General features: G+C 38.5%; 1 protein-coding gene across 1 annotated transcript; it reads left to right on the top strand.

Moving 5' to 3' along the window:
* Window positions 1–323: 323 nt before the first annotated feature.
* LOC126880757 (repetitive organellar protein-like) lies at window positions 324–11,774 on the top strand. Its single transcript, XM_050644808.1, has 2 exons — window positions 324–1,061; window positions 11,604–11,774. The coding sequence occupies exons 1-2, from the start codon at window positions 324–326 to the stop codon at window positions 11,772–11,774; spliced, it is 909 nt and encodes a 302-aa protein (XP_050500765.1).
* Window positions 11,775–18,016: the final 6,242 nt, after the last annotated feature.

The following is an 18,016-nucleotide window of genomic DNA, read 5'->3' as shown; positions in this document are numbered from 1 at the left end:
AATACAACAAACATTGAATATAACAAAAACGTGTATAATTAAACATTAATGAATATTTAATTACTGAAAGCCATAAATAAATTAGCAAACAGAAGTACGGCCAAATATTCTGCGACGTTGCCGGCGTGTGCAAAATATCTGAGACCTTACCAAAACGTAATTAAAAATAAGAAGATAATAATAATAAAAAATACTATTAGACACAGGTTACATTTTCCTATTTTTTGTGTATATTATAAGCTTTAAGTGAACTAAAAATATATTTTTCTCGCATTATATTGATAAAGATTTTCAGTCTAGAAAACAAACAACAAGACAAATAGATGAACAACGAAGAAAATAAAACAGAAGGAAAAAGACACAAACCGGAGCACGACAGCTCGATTGAAGAAGACAAAGAAGAGCAACATAAAAGCAAAAAAGCTCCAGACACGCGCATAAAAAAAGTAAGTACAATATTAACGGACATGGAGGAGATTAAGATATTGCTGAGCCAGATGAGGCAAGAAATTAAAGAAGATATTCTGGAAAGCAAAACAGAGATTAAAGATGAAATCAAGGATATGAAAAACGAACTGGAAGATATTAAGCAGAAGTTTAAGCAAAACAAAGCAGAAACAGAAAATTTAAAAAGAGAAGTAGAAAAAAAAGAACAAAAATGGGAGAAAGAAAACGAAGAACTCAAAAAAGCGTTAACACTCATGGAGAATAGATTAGAGAAGATCGATAAAGAAAAAATACGCAATAAATTAATCATAACAGGAATTCAGGTAGATCTGGAAGATGAAGTTAGACTAAGAGAAAACATACAAAAAATGATGGAAACAGAGCTGCAACTGAAAATAGAAGTTAAAAGTGCGTTTAAGATAGGATACAAGAAATGTATAATAGAAACGAAGAGCTGGGAAGACAAACAGAAAATACTGCAAGAAAAAGGTAAACTCAAATACACAAGAGACTGTAGAGAAATATACATAGATGCAGCGCTGACGTTCAAGGAAGCAAAGATACAAAAAGAAATCAGAGACATAGCAAAACAACAGAGAAGCAAAGGAGCAAAAGTAAAAATCAGATACCAGAAATTAGAAATAAATGATAAAGTGCTAAAATGGAATGCAAGAGAAAATAAACTTATAGAAATTGAAAATGTCCCAAAAAACAGACAAAAGAGAACGGATGGATGAAAAGGAAACAGACAATGCAAACGAAGAGGTAAATGAGTCACGGTATATTCAAAATAATAAGAAAAATACAAAAAAAAGGAAGAGAATTAAAAAAATGACAAAAAAAATTGGAACATGGAACGTCAGGACACTGCTAGAAGAAGGAAAAATGGAAGAGCTAGCGACACAGTTGAAACAATACAATATAGATATTGCAGGAATTCAAGAAACCAGGTGGGGGGGACATGGAAAAATCGAAAAAGAAAATTATACAGTATGGTATGCTGGAGAAGAAAAACAAGGATATGGAGGAACTGCTTTTATTGTGTTAGGGGAAATGAGGCATAAAGTTATGGAATTTAAACCCATAAGTCAAAGATTATCATACATAAGAGTAAACAGCAAACCGAACAAGTTGTCCATAATAAATGTCTATGCACCCACAGAAAACAGTGATGACTTAATAAAACAACAGTTCTATGAAACACTAGAAGAAAATGCCGAAAAAATCCCGGAAGAAGATATATTAATTATTATAGGCGATTTCAACGCACAAATAGGTAAAGAAAAATGCTTTAGGGAGGTTGCAGGGGAAAACTCATTACATAGCACAACAAACAATAATGAAGAAAGATTATGTAATTTAGCAGCGGCATTAAACATGGACATAAGTAGCACGAGATATAAACACAAAAACATACACAAGATAACATGGATGAGACCAGGCAGTCTGGAGGGGAATCAAATAGACCATGTACTTATTAAAAAGTCACACAAACAGTCGATAAATGACGTGAGATCTCACAGAGGGGCAAACATCGATTCGGACCATATGCTAGTGATTGCAAAATGTAAAATAAAAACAACAAAGAATGAAAGATGAAAAGCACAGGGAAGATGGGACGTAGATAAATTGAAAGATAAAGGAGTAAAAAGAAGATTTGTAAAAGAAGTAAATGTAGAGATGCAGTTCAAGGAGGAACAAGAAATGGAGGAGCAGTGGAAAAAAATCAAACAAGGAATAAACACTGCAGCAGAGAAAGTAGTTGGAAAAATGCAAAAAGAAAGAAGAAACAATTGGTTTGACGAAGAGTGCAAACTAGAAGTGGACGAAAAGAATAAAACAAGATTGAAATGGCTAAGCACAGGTAAAGAAGAGGAACGAGAAAAATACCAAGATCAAAGGAAAAAGACAAAGAAATTGTTTAAATCAAAGAAAAATAAAAAAGTAGACGAAATTATGAACGAGATCGAAACAGAAAATAAGAGACACAATTCAAAACCACTGTACCAATACTTAAAGCTAGGTAGTAGAAAACGGACAGCTAATGTAGCCATAGAAGCAGAAACATGGCAGAAGTATTTCGAAGAAATGTATCAAGAAACGGATGTAGAAGAAGAAAGAGAAACAATAATGAACCCGGAACAAGGTGAAGAAGAAGAATTGACCTATACAGAAGTAAAAGATACAATATGCAAACTGAAAAACGGGAAAACAGCGGGAGACGACGGAATATGTGCAGAACTTATAAAATACGGGGGTGAAGCACTATACAGAAAGATTTATGAACTAATACAGAATATATGGAATAAGGAAACAATGCCCGAAGAATGGAAGAAAGGAATTATTGTGACAATCCCAAAACAAGGAGACCACAGGATATGTAAAAACTACCGAGCAATTAATTTACTGAATGTAACATATGAAGTACTGACTGGTATAATTAGAGACAGACTAACAATATACACAGAACAAAGCATAGGAGACTACCAGTACGGTTTCAGAAAAGGAAGATCCACGATAGATGCTATCCATACACTAAAACAAGCGATAGAGAAAACATACGAGTACGACGGAGAAGCACATATACTTTTTCTAGACTTTAAACAGGCTTTTGACAAACTAAGTAGAAGAAAAATGATCCAAGACTTACAAGAGAGCAAAATACCAAATAAAATTATAAGAATGATAGAAATGACAATGCGAGAGTCCCAAGCAACAATAGACACCGGAAGAGAGAGAACAGAAATAATAAAAATTAAAAATGGAGTAAGACAAGGAGATGCGCTCTCAACTGTACTATTTATTCTATCATTAGATAAGATAATAAAAAAGTTGTCAAACGCAGGAACTATAAATAAAAATACAGTACAAATAATTGGATATGCGGACGATATAACCATAGTAGCAACAGATAAAAAGGCATTAAAGAAAACCTTTCAAGAAATAGAAAACGAATCCAAACTAAGAGGACTGGAAATAAATGAAAATAAAACAAAATACATGAATGTAAGTAAAAAAAAGAAGACGCAACTGACAGAAATGACAATAGACGCACACAGCTTCGAAGAGGTTGAAACATTCAAATATTTGGGAGTATTAGTCAACAGAAGAAATGAAAGTGTAGATATGAAAAGAAGAATTCAAGCAGGAAACAAAGCATTCTACAGAAATAAAAAAATTTTCAAAGATAAGAAGATAAGCCGAAATACAAAAATGAAAATCTACAAAACGACCATAAGACCAATAGTGCTATATGCTTTAGAGACATTCACACTAACAGCAAGAGAAGAAGAGCAGCTGAAAATTTTTGAGAGAAAAATTATGAGAAAAATTCTGGGACCAAAGAGGGAAAACGAAGAGGATGCAAGGCAATGGATGAACCACGAAATACAAGAATGGATGGGTCAAGAGAACATAGTAAGAGCAACAAAAGCACAGAGAATTAGATGGTATGGACACATAATGAGAAGAGAGAAGAACAATCCGTTAAGAGTTATAACCGAATGGATACCACCAGGTACAAGAACCAGAGGCAGGCCTAAACTCAGATGGAGACAACAAGTGGAAGAAGACTTAAGAAGTATGGAAATTAGAAATATAGGAAGCAAAATCAGAGAGAGAGAAGAATGGAGAAAGGTAGTGGAAAAAGCGAAGTCACACCAGCAATTGTAAAACCAAAGTCAGAATGGGATGATCCCCCACAAAAAGGATCTTCAAGTGAAAACAGCTTCAGCTTCCTCGGGAGCGTACAGCTTGTATATATATATATATATATATATATATATATATATATATATATATATATATATATATATATATATATATATATAAACGATTTTATTTAGTTCAATCGTTTGCGTCAAATCTTTAGACGTTAATTTGACTGCCTTTTCTTCAATGGAAATGAATGAAATTTTGCAGACATATGGATTCGCGGGAACAATACACGAATAGTCGATCAAATTGTTTTTATGTTTATGAATTGTTTAAATAAAAAAAAAACGATTTTAATGGAAAATGCTTAAATTCTCTTGTTTTTTTACAATGTAGAAACTTGAAACATTTACAGATTGTAGCTAATTATATGAACTATACATAATTTCACTTTTTACGTTATTTGTTTACGTTATGCTTCATATATAAACAATAAAATTTCAAATTTATCCAGTTTCTGTCCGATTTCTATTCAGTTTTCAGCGAAAAAAAGTTATGGCACCGCAGAGGCACGAATGCTGCCTTTAGTATTGTCGTGGGCTTCGACTGTCCATAAAACGCAGGGTTCGACTGTTGACCACGCTGCACTGTCGTGAACTTGAGCCCAAATGTGTTTGCGTAAGGACAGGCTTAAAAGCCTGCATTGAGCCTGCAAAGCTTACGTTTCATTGAGCCGAGTGCGATCATTAAAGTACGTATCCATACAAGGGTGAACCCCGCTCGGTGTAGCTGCTCAAATGAATACAGCATGCTCTCCCTTACATATAAACCGCAAACCGGTTGAAACGAAGAGTGTACGCGCCAAGCGGCAATCACCGACGTATCCACTAAGTGGAGCTACTACACCGAGCGAGGTTTACCCTTGTATGGATACGTACCTTTAGACGGCTTGCGCATCGAAGAACTGCATTGCGAGAAATTAACAGCGTCTACACCGTGCAATAGTAAAGTATTACAAGAGATGGAAATACAGTCGAACCCGCTTATTGGAATAGCCTTCGTGCCAATCAAAAGTATTCCTATAACCGGGATATTCTAATAACCAATCATTGGTCGCTAGTAGAAACGGTTCGGGACCTTAAATTTCTATTCCTAAAACCGGGATATTTCTTTAAGAGGTATTCTAATAAGCGGGTTTGACTGTACTGCGAAAACTGTAATAGTCGTATTGATTTAAGAAATGTAGGAAGAAATTACAGAAAATGTACAATGTATGTATCAAAAGTTAAAATAAATGCAAAAAAGGTATCTGTCATATAGCTACATCCTTTTTTTATTAAACATGACGATATATTTTAATGTTTGAAAAGTGTCAGACTAAAAAGTAAAAAATAAAACAATATGAAAAATAAAATTTTAAGAAACGTTTTTATTTAGTTATGAGTGACTAAAAGTTAAAATATAAAAAAATCAACTAAAAAGCAAAAAATAAAAAAAATCAAACTCGACGGATTATTCGAAAAAAACGTTCGTTAAAAAAATGAAAAAATCTAACAAATTCGTTAAAGAAAAGCGTGGGGCGCGTCTTCATTGAATAAACGGTTTTCGCCCCACGCTTTTCTTTAACGAATGTGTTAGATTTTTCCATTTTTTTAACGAACGTTTTTTTCGAATAATCCGTCGAGTTTGATTTTTTTATTTTTTGCTTTTTAGTTGATTTTTTTATATTTTAACTTTTAGTCACTCATAAATAAAAATAAAAGCGTTTCTTAAAAATTATTTTTTCATATTGTTTTATCTTGTTTTATTATTGAACAATTTTTTTGCAATTCGCATTTGCCTGGGGCCCGCTGCTCACTTCTTACCGGGGCCCGCTCATCCCTCTCAGCGGCCCTGGGTATCTTAGTTATAAGCCCTTTAAGAAACGTCAACCTCACCACCCAAAATCATCATCAATTGCCAAAAAATATAAAAAGTATCGAAAACCTCCACTTTTCACCTTCCGTCACTCTGGAACCGTTAATTTTATAACAATTATGTATAAGACCTTTTTTGTTTTAAATTTTATGTAGAGAACATTTTTGTATAGAACATTGTATAAGCTTACGCATAGTTTTAGAAATATTGACGAAAAACGTAAAAAAACTACTAATTTACCGACTTCTTCCCAATCTTCCCCCCCCCCATCCCAACCGGACGCTCAAATGGTGTAAAATTTTACTGAACAATATGTGGACCATGTAGAACAATTTGGGGCCTTTTTTATTTTAAATTTAATGTAGAACATTTTTGTATATAGAAAGTTGTTCATGCTAAACCGCATAGTTTTAGAAATATTGACGAAAAACGTAAAAAACCACGAATTTATTAATTACTTCCCCCTCTCCCCCCCCCCCCAAACCCGACGCCCAAAATGGTGTGACTTTTTTCTGAACATTATGTGGACCATATAGAACAATTTGATGTTATAGGATAACTTTCATTTTGGATGTCTGGGTTATGCCATCTTTTGCTGTATCAGAGATCTGTGTATCATACTATTATAGAAAACTGGCCCCGGTCAAATTTAACGAAAGTTTTTTAAAAAACTATTATTCTGAAGCTACAGCCTTCTGAAGTTATTGGATTCAGGTGCTCAGTGTACGTTAAGTGCACTAATTAATGGTCAAGTGAACGAAAATATCTATTATTTAAAGAAGAGAGACTCATTTCCTTAATCATAATTTAAAACTGAAAGAACCGCGTCATTGATACTAAAATATCACGTTATTACATAATGCATCATTTCTTTAAAAATGTATTGGAAAAAATTCATCAAATAGGACAATACAAGGCAAGGACGTTCTCAGCGAAACCAATTAAGGTAAAACTAGACTCGATCCGGCCATTTAAGGCAAGAACGTGCTCAGTCTGACCAGTTCTTGTAAAGTTAGAATTTTATCCAACCAGTCGTCATACCAAAGGGATACATAATATAGGAAAAATGCGTAGAATAAGAATCTTAGACACAATTTGGATTTCGCGATACTTTAGTCACCCGAGAGGCTCTATTCGCTGTCCAAGTGCTTATGCAGAGGTTCAGGGTTATCAACTGTGACGTACCTTTTGCCTCAGCTTGGACGCAGATTATGATATCTTAGTATCCTAATAATCTCCAGAGGTATCTGTGTTCCCCCTGTCCCATCGAAACGGCCGGTTCTAGAGTTTTGAGCGCCCCGGGCAAAACAAAATTTGGCGTCCGTTTATACAAGAATATATAAAGGGAAGGAAATACATAAATCTCATTCCCAGAATTCAATTTTATTCATTGTTTTACGTTCTATGTGATTAAAAAATGAGACAGCTCAATTTTAACCCTCCATCCCTTTCCCCCTCCCCCCACCACGAAAAGTATAATTTTTTCGTTTTTATTTTTTTAGGAGGGATACAATCGATTTAAAAATTTTAAAAAATTCACACGCATAGTTGAGGCTTTTTCAGAACATTCAAACAGTCTACTTTTTATTATTATTTTTAAAGCGTATTAATTTTTTTTGCTATAGCTGCAGGTCTATTTTTTTATTTTGTCAAAAACCATGTTTTCAATTTTTTCAGATTTATCCATAAGGTGCGTTACCTTAAAAAATCCTAAAAACTGTTTTTTAATGGGGTTTTGGGGATTTCCTCTATTTTATAGAATTCAAAATAATTCAAATGTTTTTTAAAGGTTATGTCTAATTCGAAGTAACTTAGTCATTTGGAATTTTCAAAAATTTGAGAAACAAGTTCAAACACCCCAAAAATATGGGGCTTTTTTGGGGGTTTGAACGTGTTTCTCCCTTTATTAATGTCCTAAATAACTCAGTTATCTCAAATTATACAGGGTGTTAGGGTGTAACAAACACACAGGTCATAAATTTAATCACATATTCTGGGAACAAAAATAGTTTGATTGAACTTAACTTACCTTAGTATAAATGTGCATATAAAAAAAGTTACAACCCCTTGAAGTTACAAAATGAAAATCTATTTTTTCCAATATATCGAGAACTATTAGAGATTTGTTATTGAAAATGGACATGTGGTATTCTTACGGCAGTAGCATCTTAAGAAATAATTATAGTGAAATTTGGACACCCCATAAAAATTTTATGGGGGTTTGGTTACTTTAAACCCCCCACACTTTTGTGGACGTTCCAATTAAATTATTATTGTAGTACCATTAGTCAAACACAATGTTTTTAAAACTTCTTTGGCTGTCAGTACTTTTTCGATAAGTCAGTTTTTATCGGGATATTTTGAATAATTGTCAAATCCACCACATATTTGTATATGGTTAATTACGATTATGGAGACTTGGTATTAATATGAAAATTTATGTATGATTTACATTTTTAGGTATATTTTTAACCGTATTAAAAAAGAAGCCACATCTCGATAAAAGGTGCCTTCTCGAAAAAATAAAAAGAAGCAAAAAATTTTAAAAAGACTGTTAACTAATGGTACAGCAGTAATATCTTAATTGGAACTTGGGTTTAAAAGAACAAAACCCCCATAAAATTTGTATGTAAACATATTAAAAAATAAGCCTCAACTCGATAAAAATTGCCTTATCGAAATAATACTAGGAGGCAAAAAAGTTTTAAGAATACTGAATTTAACTAATGGTATCACAATAATAATTTAATTGAGACGTACAAAAAAGTTTGGGGGAGTTTAACGGAACAAAACCCCCATAAAATTTTGATGGGGTGCACAAATTTCACTATGATTTTTGTGATATTCCTGCCATAAGAACGCCACATGTCCATTTTCAATAAAAAATATCTCAGTTTTCGATATAATATTCGAAAAAACCGATTTTCATTTTGTAACGTCAAAGGGCTGTAACTTTTTTTATTTGCATATTTATACTAAGGTAAGTTAGGTTCATTCGAACTATTTTTGGTCCCAGAATATGTGATTTAATTTATGACCTGTATTTTTGTTACACCCTGTATATAACCTATAAAAAAACCTTGATTTGATATATTTTGAAGTGTATAAAATGGGGAAAATCCCGAAAAATCAGTCTTTCGGATTTTTGAAGGTGGCTCACCGTATGGAAAAATCTGAAAAATTAGACCTGGAGCCATATTAAAAAAAAAATTATTTTTAAATTTACGTCCGTCAAAATTTCGTGCCCCTTAAAATTTGGTGCTTCGGGCCGTAGCCCGGCTTCGCCGCCCCTTTATCTTCCCGGCATCGAATAAAAGCAGGCCTTTGAATTATAGGACATTTGTTGTGTTTATAAAGTTTTTGGACACCCTGTAAATGTAACTTGTTAAATCATTCACGAATTGGCGTGTACTTAATTAAGACTCTTGTAAAGGAACAAAAACATCGTAACATGTTTTGCGATTGTTGTAATAGGAAACGTGAGTGTGCGTTACTATCTAATTATTTTTTGTTGGTGCTTATTTAAACGATTTAGAATATAACCAGGTGAAGAGTACTTAGACATATCTATATTTGAACGAGTTAGTTACGAGTTAAGTCAATTATGAGAAAAATAAATAGTAAAAAGAATGAAGATCAGTTTGGTAATAATTATTAATAAAAAATCACACACGTTTTGTTTATTTTTAATAAGGTCGGTAAAAGATATCACAAAGATACAAGTATAACTAACAAAATTATCCGGCAGTTATCAGAGAAGGTACGGTATAATATAAGCTAATTTCCGTATAATACGTAACTGTACTTCTTTTTCTTCTTCTTCTTCTTCTTCTTCTTCTTCTTCTTCCTCTTCTTATCTTTCTATCGTCCATTTATGGACATAGGCCTCTCCCAACTGAGGAACAAACTTCCAATTTGTTCCGGTTATTGTTTTTATGTCATCTACCCGTCTTATCTGTAGTCTTCCCCTTGGTTGTCTACATTTGTAAGTTCTTGATTACTGTATTGTGGCATTCCAACGTTGCATTTTTTGTCTAGCGGTCTATTCTGCTACGCTCCATTTGATTTTGGCAATTTTTGTTGTGACATCCTGGACTTTTGTTTTTGATCTTACCCAGTCGTTTGTGTTTTTATCTGATAGTCGTATATCTAGCATTGCTCTTTTCATTGCCCTTTCTGTTGTGGCTAGTTTATTTATATTGGCCTTGGTTAGGGTCCATGTTTGACATAAATATATCATGATGGGAAGATGGTTGAACATTCTGCCCCTCAAGTATTGAGATTTTTACGGTTCTTAAGTATCCAACTAAGTTTACCAACTTTTGCCCATACCAGTCTTGCTCTGATGATGATAGTAATGTTTTAGAGGCTATAACTTCGTTTTTCAATACCATTTATACCAGCGGACAACTAACTACCTAATGGTTGGTCTAATTCACTGTATATAGCTCTACCTAAGAAGCAAAACAAAGCTACCTAATAGCAAAAACCTGTGCTGATTATAGAATTATCAGTTTGTTAAACCATTTATTGAAAATTTTTCATGGTCGTATCTACAATAAATGCGAGGAATACCTTGATGACACACAGTTTGGTTTCCGTAACGGCTTTGGAACGAGAGAGGCACTGTTTGGAATGAACGTACTTGCTCAAAGATGTCGAGATATATCTGTAGACATATACTGCTGTTTTATTGACTTATAAAAGGCATTTGATCGTGTTAAGCACTCTATATTGATCGAAGCTCTAAAAGACATTGGCTTGGACGGCAGAGATATTCGAATAATTGCAAATTTTTATTGGAATCAAGCAACATCAGTTTTAGTAGATGGTGTGGAATCACAGGCTCTTAATATTAAAAGAGGAGTACGGCAGGGATGGATCTTGTCACCCCTGCTTTTCAACGTTTACTCCGAAAGAACTTTCGGAAAAGCACTTTTTGAAAAACAAGAAGGAATATTTGTGAACGGTGAAGTCATCAATAATTTGCGATATGCGGACGATAGAGTACTCCTAGCTTCTACTCAAGAAGATCTGCAAACATTACTTGATAATGTCGTTAGGAGTTGTAGGGAGGCAGGTCTGGATCTGAACATACGGAAAACCAAATACTCGTAATAAGTAAACAACAGCATATAAAACCGTCTATGTATGTAAATAATACCAAACTTGAGTAAGTTGATAAAATCCTTTACTTTGGACAACATTTAAATTGTAACGCAGAAAGTCACGGCGAAATTAGATCTAGGATTAAGCAGACTAGAGCCGCTTTTAAAAGGATGTCCAAGGTATTATGTAACAGAGACCTAAAATTGGCATTGGGGATCCGCCTACTTCGCTGCTACGTGTTGTCGGTCTTACTTTACGGTGTCCAGTCCTGGACTGTGAATAAAATCGATCTAAATCGCCTTGACGCTTTCGAAATGTGGTGCTATAGAAGAATTTTAAAAATTTCCTGGGTGGAGAAGATTCGAAATTCCACAATACTAGAACGTCTCGGCAAGACTACTGAAATCATAAAAAGCATCAAGCAGAGAAAGCTGGAGTATTTCGGACATATAGGTAATAAAAGGTCTCAAATATAGGTTGCTATAAAATATCGTCTCTCGGTAGCCGCCGAAGAGACAAGACGTGCAGAGTGCAACGTACTTCTTAGTACGGCTGTGAATGTAAGCACAGCAACACTAGAGCGCTCGCTCTCGCTAGACGCGAAGACGTGGAAGCAGAGGCAAAAGCCAACCTCTTGGATGTGGTGAAACTCAGGAAGTTTGATTTCATTGAATTTTCTGAGACATTGCAAACAAGGGTTGGAAAGCAGAATAAGCAATAGCCGGCTCGACGTGAGCCCGCTACGGGATACTCTCTGTGCCTCCGATAGGACTGGGTACAGTTTAAAACACTGTACCTCGACACTGCAAGGTGTAGTTATTTAGAATACATCTTGCAGCCCCGGCCCCTAAGGTCAGAGAGTTGAGAAAATCAAGAGGATCCCGTACCTAGTTCTGTCTAGGTACGAGAACTACCGCGCTGTTGTGCAGGGAGCCAACCCTGAAGTCGATGTGGTGTCGGGCCAATCGGCTGAAAAAAAGGCTTCTTCTAAAAGTTAGGTTACCGCTCCCAACCAAAGATGACACGAGTCAGATCTCGGTCACCCCCCAGATCCAAGGCGCTTTCCCCGCCAAGATATGCAGACTCTAAAGAGTCCCTCCTGTTACAGCACCCTGAAGAGAGCAGCGATGACCACTCGAGCGACCAGGAAGATGGCAAAGACGGTTTTACGATCCAAAATCGTAGAATAAGAAAAAAGAAGAAGAATTCAAAAGGCAAGGACTCCACGCAGAACGTCGAGACCACCGAGAACGTCACCGAAGCCACCCAGGAAGTCGAGGATTCCCAGAACATCGAGGCCACCCAGGAAGTCGAGGACATGGACGAAGACGTCCCAGGCGCCGAAGGCGGGGGCACTACCAAACGTCAGCGGTTTGAAGAGGATGCCGCCAGCGAAGACGAGCTGACAAGGGCCAATGCAGAAATCAACCGACTCAGAACCCTGATGAAAGAATTTGCAGCAAACGTTGATGCAAACAACAAAAAATACGAAGAGGTGATCGCACAACAGAAGGCAGAGATCAAAGAGCTGAATACGGAGATTCGACGAATGAGCGAAAAGATGGATGCCAGATTCGACGAGTTGATAGCTCTCCAGAAACAACTCGCAAAGAAACCGGAGAAGAAAAACCCCGAAAAGACGGACAAAAAGCCACCAGTAGAGCAGCCTGCCACCAAAAAGATGACCACCGAGCAGACTCGACCACCCAGCCAGAAGGCTACCACCTCGACGAAGGAGGCGTCCACCCAACAGAGGAAAAAGAGAAAGGAAGAGTTTCCACCCCTGGTGACACACCTTCCACTAACCGACGAGGAAGACGCCGCATGGACGTCCAACAAAGAAAAAGCCATGAAACTAGCTCCCCAGGTACAGCTACCCCTCCCCGAGGAACCAGTGCCATCCACGAGCACAGATAGGGACGCGCTTGCCGCTTCCAGTCAAACTGATACAGTGTCAATGGAAACAAACCAAAACGAAGAAGACGCCGAAGAAGCCGTGTTACCTGAAAACCAGGTAACACCATACAGAAAACCGCCTGTAATTAAGTTACAGAGTGTCAGCGAGACAGGGGCTATTCTTACCATAGCCCAGGGCAAAGGCATCATCACCACAAACAAAATCTCCAGAAGTGGCAGAGAGACGCTCATCCAGGCTAAAAGCCCGGATGACTACAGAAAGATGACAAGGATAGTGGAGGAATATGCAGAAGCATACGCCGCCAAAGAGAAAAAGAGGCTACAATGGATAGCCTTTCCACTCGACAAAGACAGGAAACCAAAATTAGTGTTACGAGGATTGCCCACGAATACCACCGAGAAGGCAATCCAAGAAGACATGGCAAACCAATATGGAATAACCTGCCACACAGCACGTAACATGTCTACGAGAGTAGGAAAAAGGAGGCCACTACCCATGTTTGTCATGACACTGGATCAGGAAGACGTGGAAAAAGCAAAGCGGGTAACGAACCTGTGCCACATGAAAGTTGTGGTAGAGGACCTACGCAAGGCAGCAGGACCGACGCAGTGCTTCAACTGCCAAGGGTACCATCACGCCCAGAACTCGTGTCACAAGGACCCGAGATGTGTGAAGTGCGGCGAAGAACACCACTCAAAGCAGTGCCAGAGAGCCAGAAAAGTCAAGGCAACGTGTGCCAACTGCAATGGGAGCCACCCAGCCAACTACAGAGGATGTCCTAGGTGCCCAACCTGGGGGAGGCCTCCACCACAGAGGTCACAACAGCGACCACCACCAAACCGAAGACAGCAGGCAACCGGGGTATCCTACGCGCAAGCCACGCAGGGAGACCAACCAGCGCAGAACAACACACCGTCCAACCGACCAACCCTCCCAGACGAAGAGTACCTAGTCAGGATAGTCACAAACATCGTGACTAAGGTAGTCCAAGAGGTGATAATCAGCACCAGGCAGGCACAGAACTAATGGCAGAGAGGGGATACTTGAGGATAGGCTCCTGGAACCCGGGCGGCATAACCACAAATCAGAACATACTAGATGAACTCGCCAACAGATACGAGATGGACATCGTAGCAATTCAGGAAACAAAACTGACCAACAACTTCAACCTAAAGTTTCCTGGATACGACGTATATAGGAACGACCTCACTAGAAGATCAGGAGGAACGGCCATCCTAGTAAAGAAGGGTATTAGACACACCAGTTACACTACTCCACCGCTGGTCAACATGGAAGCCACAACAATAGAAGTTAACATGAGGCAAGGCGCAATAAGGATCACATCAGCCTACGTAAGACCACAAGACCCTTTAATGGACGATGACCTAGATGCGTTCCTAAACATCGCCGAACCATCCATCATAATAGGAGACCTGAATGCAAGATCCCCCAACTGGAACGACAGAGCTACGAACAGAAATGGACGACTACTAAACAGATACATAGAAAACAACGAAGACACAATGGCAATGGGCCCAGAAGAACCTACCCACTACCCAGGAAACGCACTTCCGACACACATCGACTTAGTTGTAGCCAAAAACCTAGGACTGCAATCAGAACTAATCACGCTGGACGAAGGATCAACTGACCACCACCCCATCCTACTAGAAATCGGAACATGGGAAGAGACAAACCCGCCAAAAAGAACAAAAAAGAAAATAAAGTGGACTAGCTACAAAAGGTTAGTAAGTGAAGGAATAAACATAGTGCCAGTAATAAACAATCCAGAAGAAATAGAAGGAAAAGTCCTAGAGTTCGAAAATATCATCCAAGAGGCAATTAGAAACAGCACAACAGAGGAAGATGTCGAGATATTCATGGGAAGGTTCAAAGACATACCACAAGAAACACAAGAGTTGATAAGGGAAAAAAATAGAGCAAAGAAAACAGCAAGAAGAACAAGAAACAGAGTAGATAAATCCTGGGCAAATATTTTAAATAGGGAGGTCCAAACGGCCCTAAAACTCCACCGTAGCGAAAAATGGGACAACTTCGTACAAGAGATGGAAGAACAAGACTCAAACATGAGAAATGTCTGGAAGCTCCAGAAAATGCTGAGAAGCGACAGGAAACCCATCCCCCCACTACATGGAAGATACGGCATGGTATACACCATAGAAGACAAAGCAGAGGCGATGAGGACTACACTCGAAGATGAATGCAGACTGAACTTCCACCAAGACGAAGACGACGACTTCCTGGAAGAAGTCGAAGAACAAGAAGAAGGACCAGAAGACCCAGAGGACTTCATCCCCCCAACATCACCGGAAGAAATCAATGAACATATCAAAAATAGTTCACCGAGAAAAGCGCCTGGCCTCGACGAAATAACCAACAGAGCCCTAAAATATTTGCCCAGAAAAGCTATAGTGTATTTCACAAATATTATAAACGCAATATTAAGATTCAAGACATTCCCAAACAGATGGAAAGAGGCCCGTGTCATCATGATTCCAAAACCTGGCAAGAATCACACATTCCCACAGAACTACAGGCCAATCAGCTTATTTCCAGCGATCAGCAAGATAGTGGAAAGAATCATCCTCAGCAGACTGCAAGCGGAAACAACCCGACTAAATATCATCCCAGAGGCTCAATTCGGATTTAGAGCAGAGCACTCCAGCGAACTACAAGTCCTCAGGCTAACCGAGTACATAGCAGCCGGTTTCAATGATAAGCAGTACACTGGAGCAGCGTTCCTGGATGTAAGCAAGGCATTCGACAGAGTCTGGCACAAGGGGCTCCTATTCAAAATGCGGGATTACGGGTACAGCGGAGCGATGACGAGGCTAATCTCGTCGTACTTGGGCGGCCGGAGGTTCAGGATTCGGATAGGACAAGTCCTGTCCGAACTCGGAATCCCGGAGGCTGGAGTACCACAGGGAGCGGTCCTGTCACCCCTGCTGTACACGATATACACCGCAGATGTACCTAGAACACCAGGTACCCTCATGAGCCTCTACGCCGACGATACAGCAATAGCGGCCAAGCATAGAAACGCAGATATAGCAGTGACCAACCTACAAACTGCACTAGAAGAAATTGAAGCATGGTGTATCAAATGGAAGATAGCCATAAATTCAGAGAAAACACAAGCGGTTCTATACAAGAAAGGGAGACAGCAGCCAGAGGAACAATTGAGGGTGCAGAACAGGCCCATCGAGTGGAAAAACGAAGCCAAATACCTAGGAGTCATTATGGATAAAGGATTAACCTTCCAAAAACACGTAGAAGCCACAGTCCAGAAGGCCAACATAGCAAGAGCGAATCTAAGAGGACTCACAGGCAGAAAAAGTAAACTAACACTCAAAACAAGGTTAAGATTGATAAATAGTATAATCCTACCAGTATTAACTTATGCGTCTCTCGCATGGGGATACGTATGTAATACACACAAGAAGAAGATCCAAGCAGTCCATAACAACAGCTTGAGGGAGGCCGTCAGAGTCCCAAGATATGTAGCTGAAAGATTCCTGTTCAGAGAACTCCAACAGGTGAGAGTCACAGAAACCATGACAGACAAGGCAAGGGTCAAATTCGCAGAGTTAGAACATCACCCAAATTACATACTGCGAGAGACGCTAAGATACGACGAGTTCCACCGATGGAAGCACAGACGCCCGAAACAACAAATTATAGGATAAACTAAAAGTGATAAGTGATAGTAGTGTGTTCGTAGCTCGAAACAAGTGCCGAAGATAGCGTTACCCACGAAGTCCAAGTACCACGACCACCTCAAAGGTAAGCAAATATTAGAAAATTAGAAGGGCCTTAAGCCCCCAAAAAAATTTATATAAAATAAAAAACGGCGAAAGCCCCCAAAAAAATTAAAAAAAACCAAAAACACAAAAAAATTAGAGCATCGAGTCATCGGGCGGGGCCCAGCAGGGCCCAACAGGGCTCAGTGGGGCTCGGCACGATGACTCGGGGCCCAAGCAAGCAATTTTTAGTACCGCGGATAAGTTATTAAGAAGATAAAGGCATAGAGCGCATCACGCTGGGCCTAGTTATTTGCATTCGATTAGGGTACCACAGTGGAATCTTATTACCCAGGGTTCCATTGTGAAGAGCATTTGGCTACGATAGTTGTGCCTCCATCGCGCATCAGCGTGCTATGGGGGGGAAAGGGATGGCCTGGGGCATTGGAGCGAGGTGGGGTGATCCCTGTATAACTCGGGTCAAAACACCTCGCCCCAATGACTTGTTACACCCGAATGTACTCCTTCGAGAGGGTGAACAAATCCCACAGGTCGGGTTAAATCAAATTGCTTGCTTGCTTGCTTGCTACAAAATATCATGCAAGGAAAAATAGCAGGCAAACGCAGTCCAGGACGAAGAAGAACCTCATGGTTGAAGAACTTGCGAGATTGGTATTATGTTGATACAAGCATGCTATTTAGGGTGGCAGTGAATAAAATTAAAAATTAAGATAGCTATGATGGTAACCAACGTTCTGAAAGGACATGGTACATGAAGAAGAGGAAGAAGAAGTCTTGCTCTTGGTCTATCTCGCTGCCATTCTGTGTTTGTCATTGTTTTTCTTCTTTTCATATTTATTTTTAAGCCGACGGCGACGTACTGGAACCTGTCTCTGAACCATAGAATCTAGTATAGAAATGTACCACGGAATTATAATTTTACCTAAGAATTGAAACTTGAAGCTGTGAGAAAATTGAAAATGGGCTTCAATAAAAACATAAAGATTAACTTATCCCTTGGCAGCGTTTGAAAAAGAAGATTGGTTTATATAATAAGCAAGTTTTCTACAGCTGGGGTCGTTTCTCATAATGCTAATTACCGGCGTTTTCTGTCAAAGCAATCTTCAGTTTTGAAATATTTGGCGGTCAATGCATCTTTGACATATTCTCTCCAGAACTTCCTCAACTTCTCATTCAGGGCGTATTTTAC

The sequence above is a fragment of the Diabrotica virgifera genome, chromosome 2 (assembly GCF_917563875.1).
Source record: "Diabrotica virgifera virgifera chromosome 2, PGI_DIABVI_V3a".
Lineage (NCBI taxonomy): Eukaryota > Metazoa > Arthropoda > Insecta > Coleoptera > Chrysomelidae > Diabrotica > Diabrotica virgifera.
Note: the sequence above shows the minus strand (reverse complement) of the source record. Positions and strands in the feature narration are given on the sequence as shown.

Coding starts and splice junctions, on each gene's coding strand:
- LOC126880757 (XM_050644808.1), top strand. CDS start 324: ATGAACAACGAAGAAAATAAAACAGAAGGAAAAAGACACAAACCGGAG. Junction 1,062..11,603: donor AGAGAAGCAAAGGAGCAAAA/GTAAAAATCAGA, acceptor TCTCAAATATAG/GTTGCTATAAAATATCGTCT.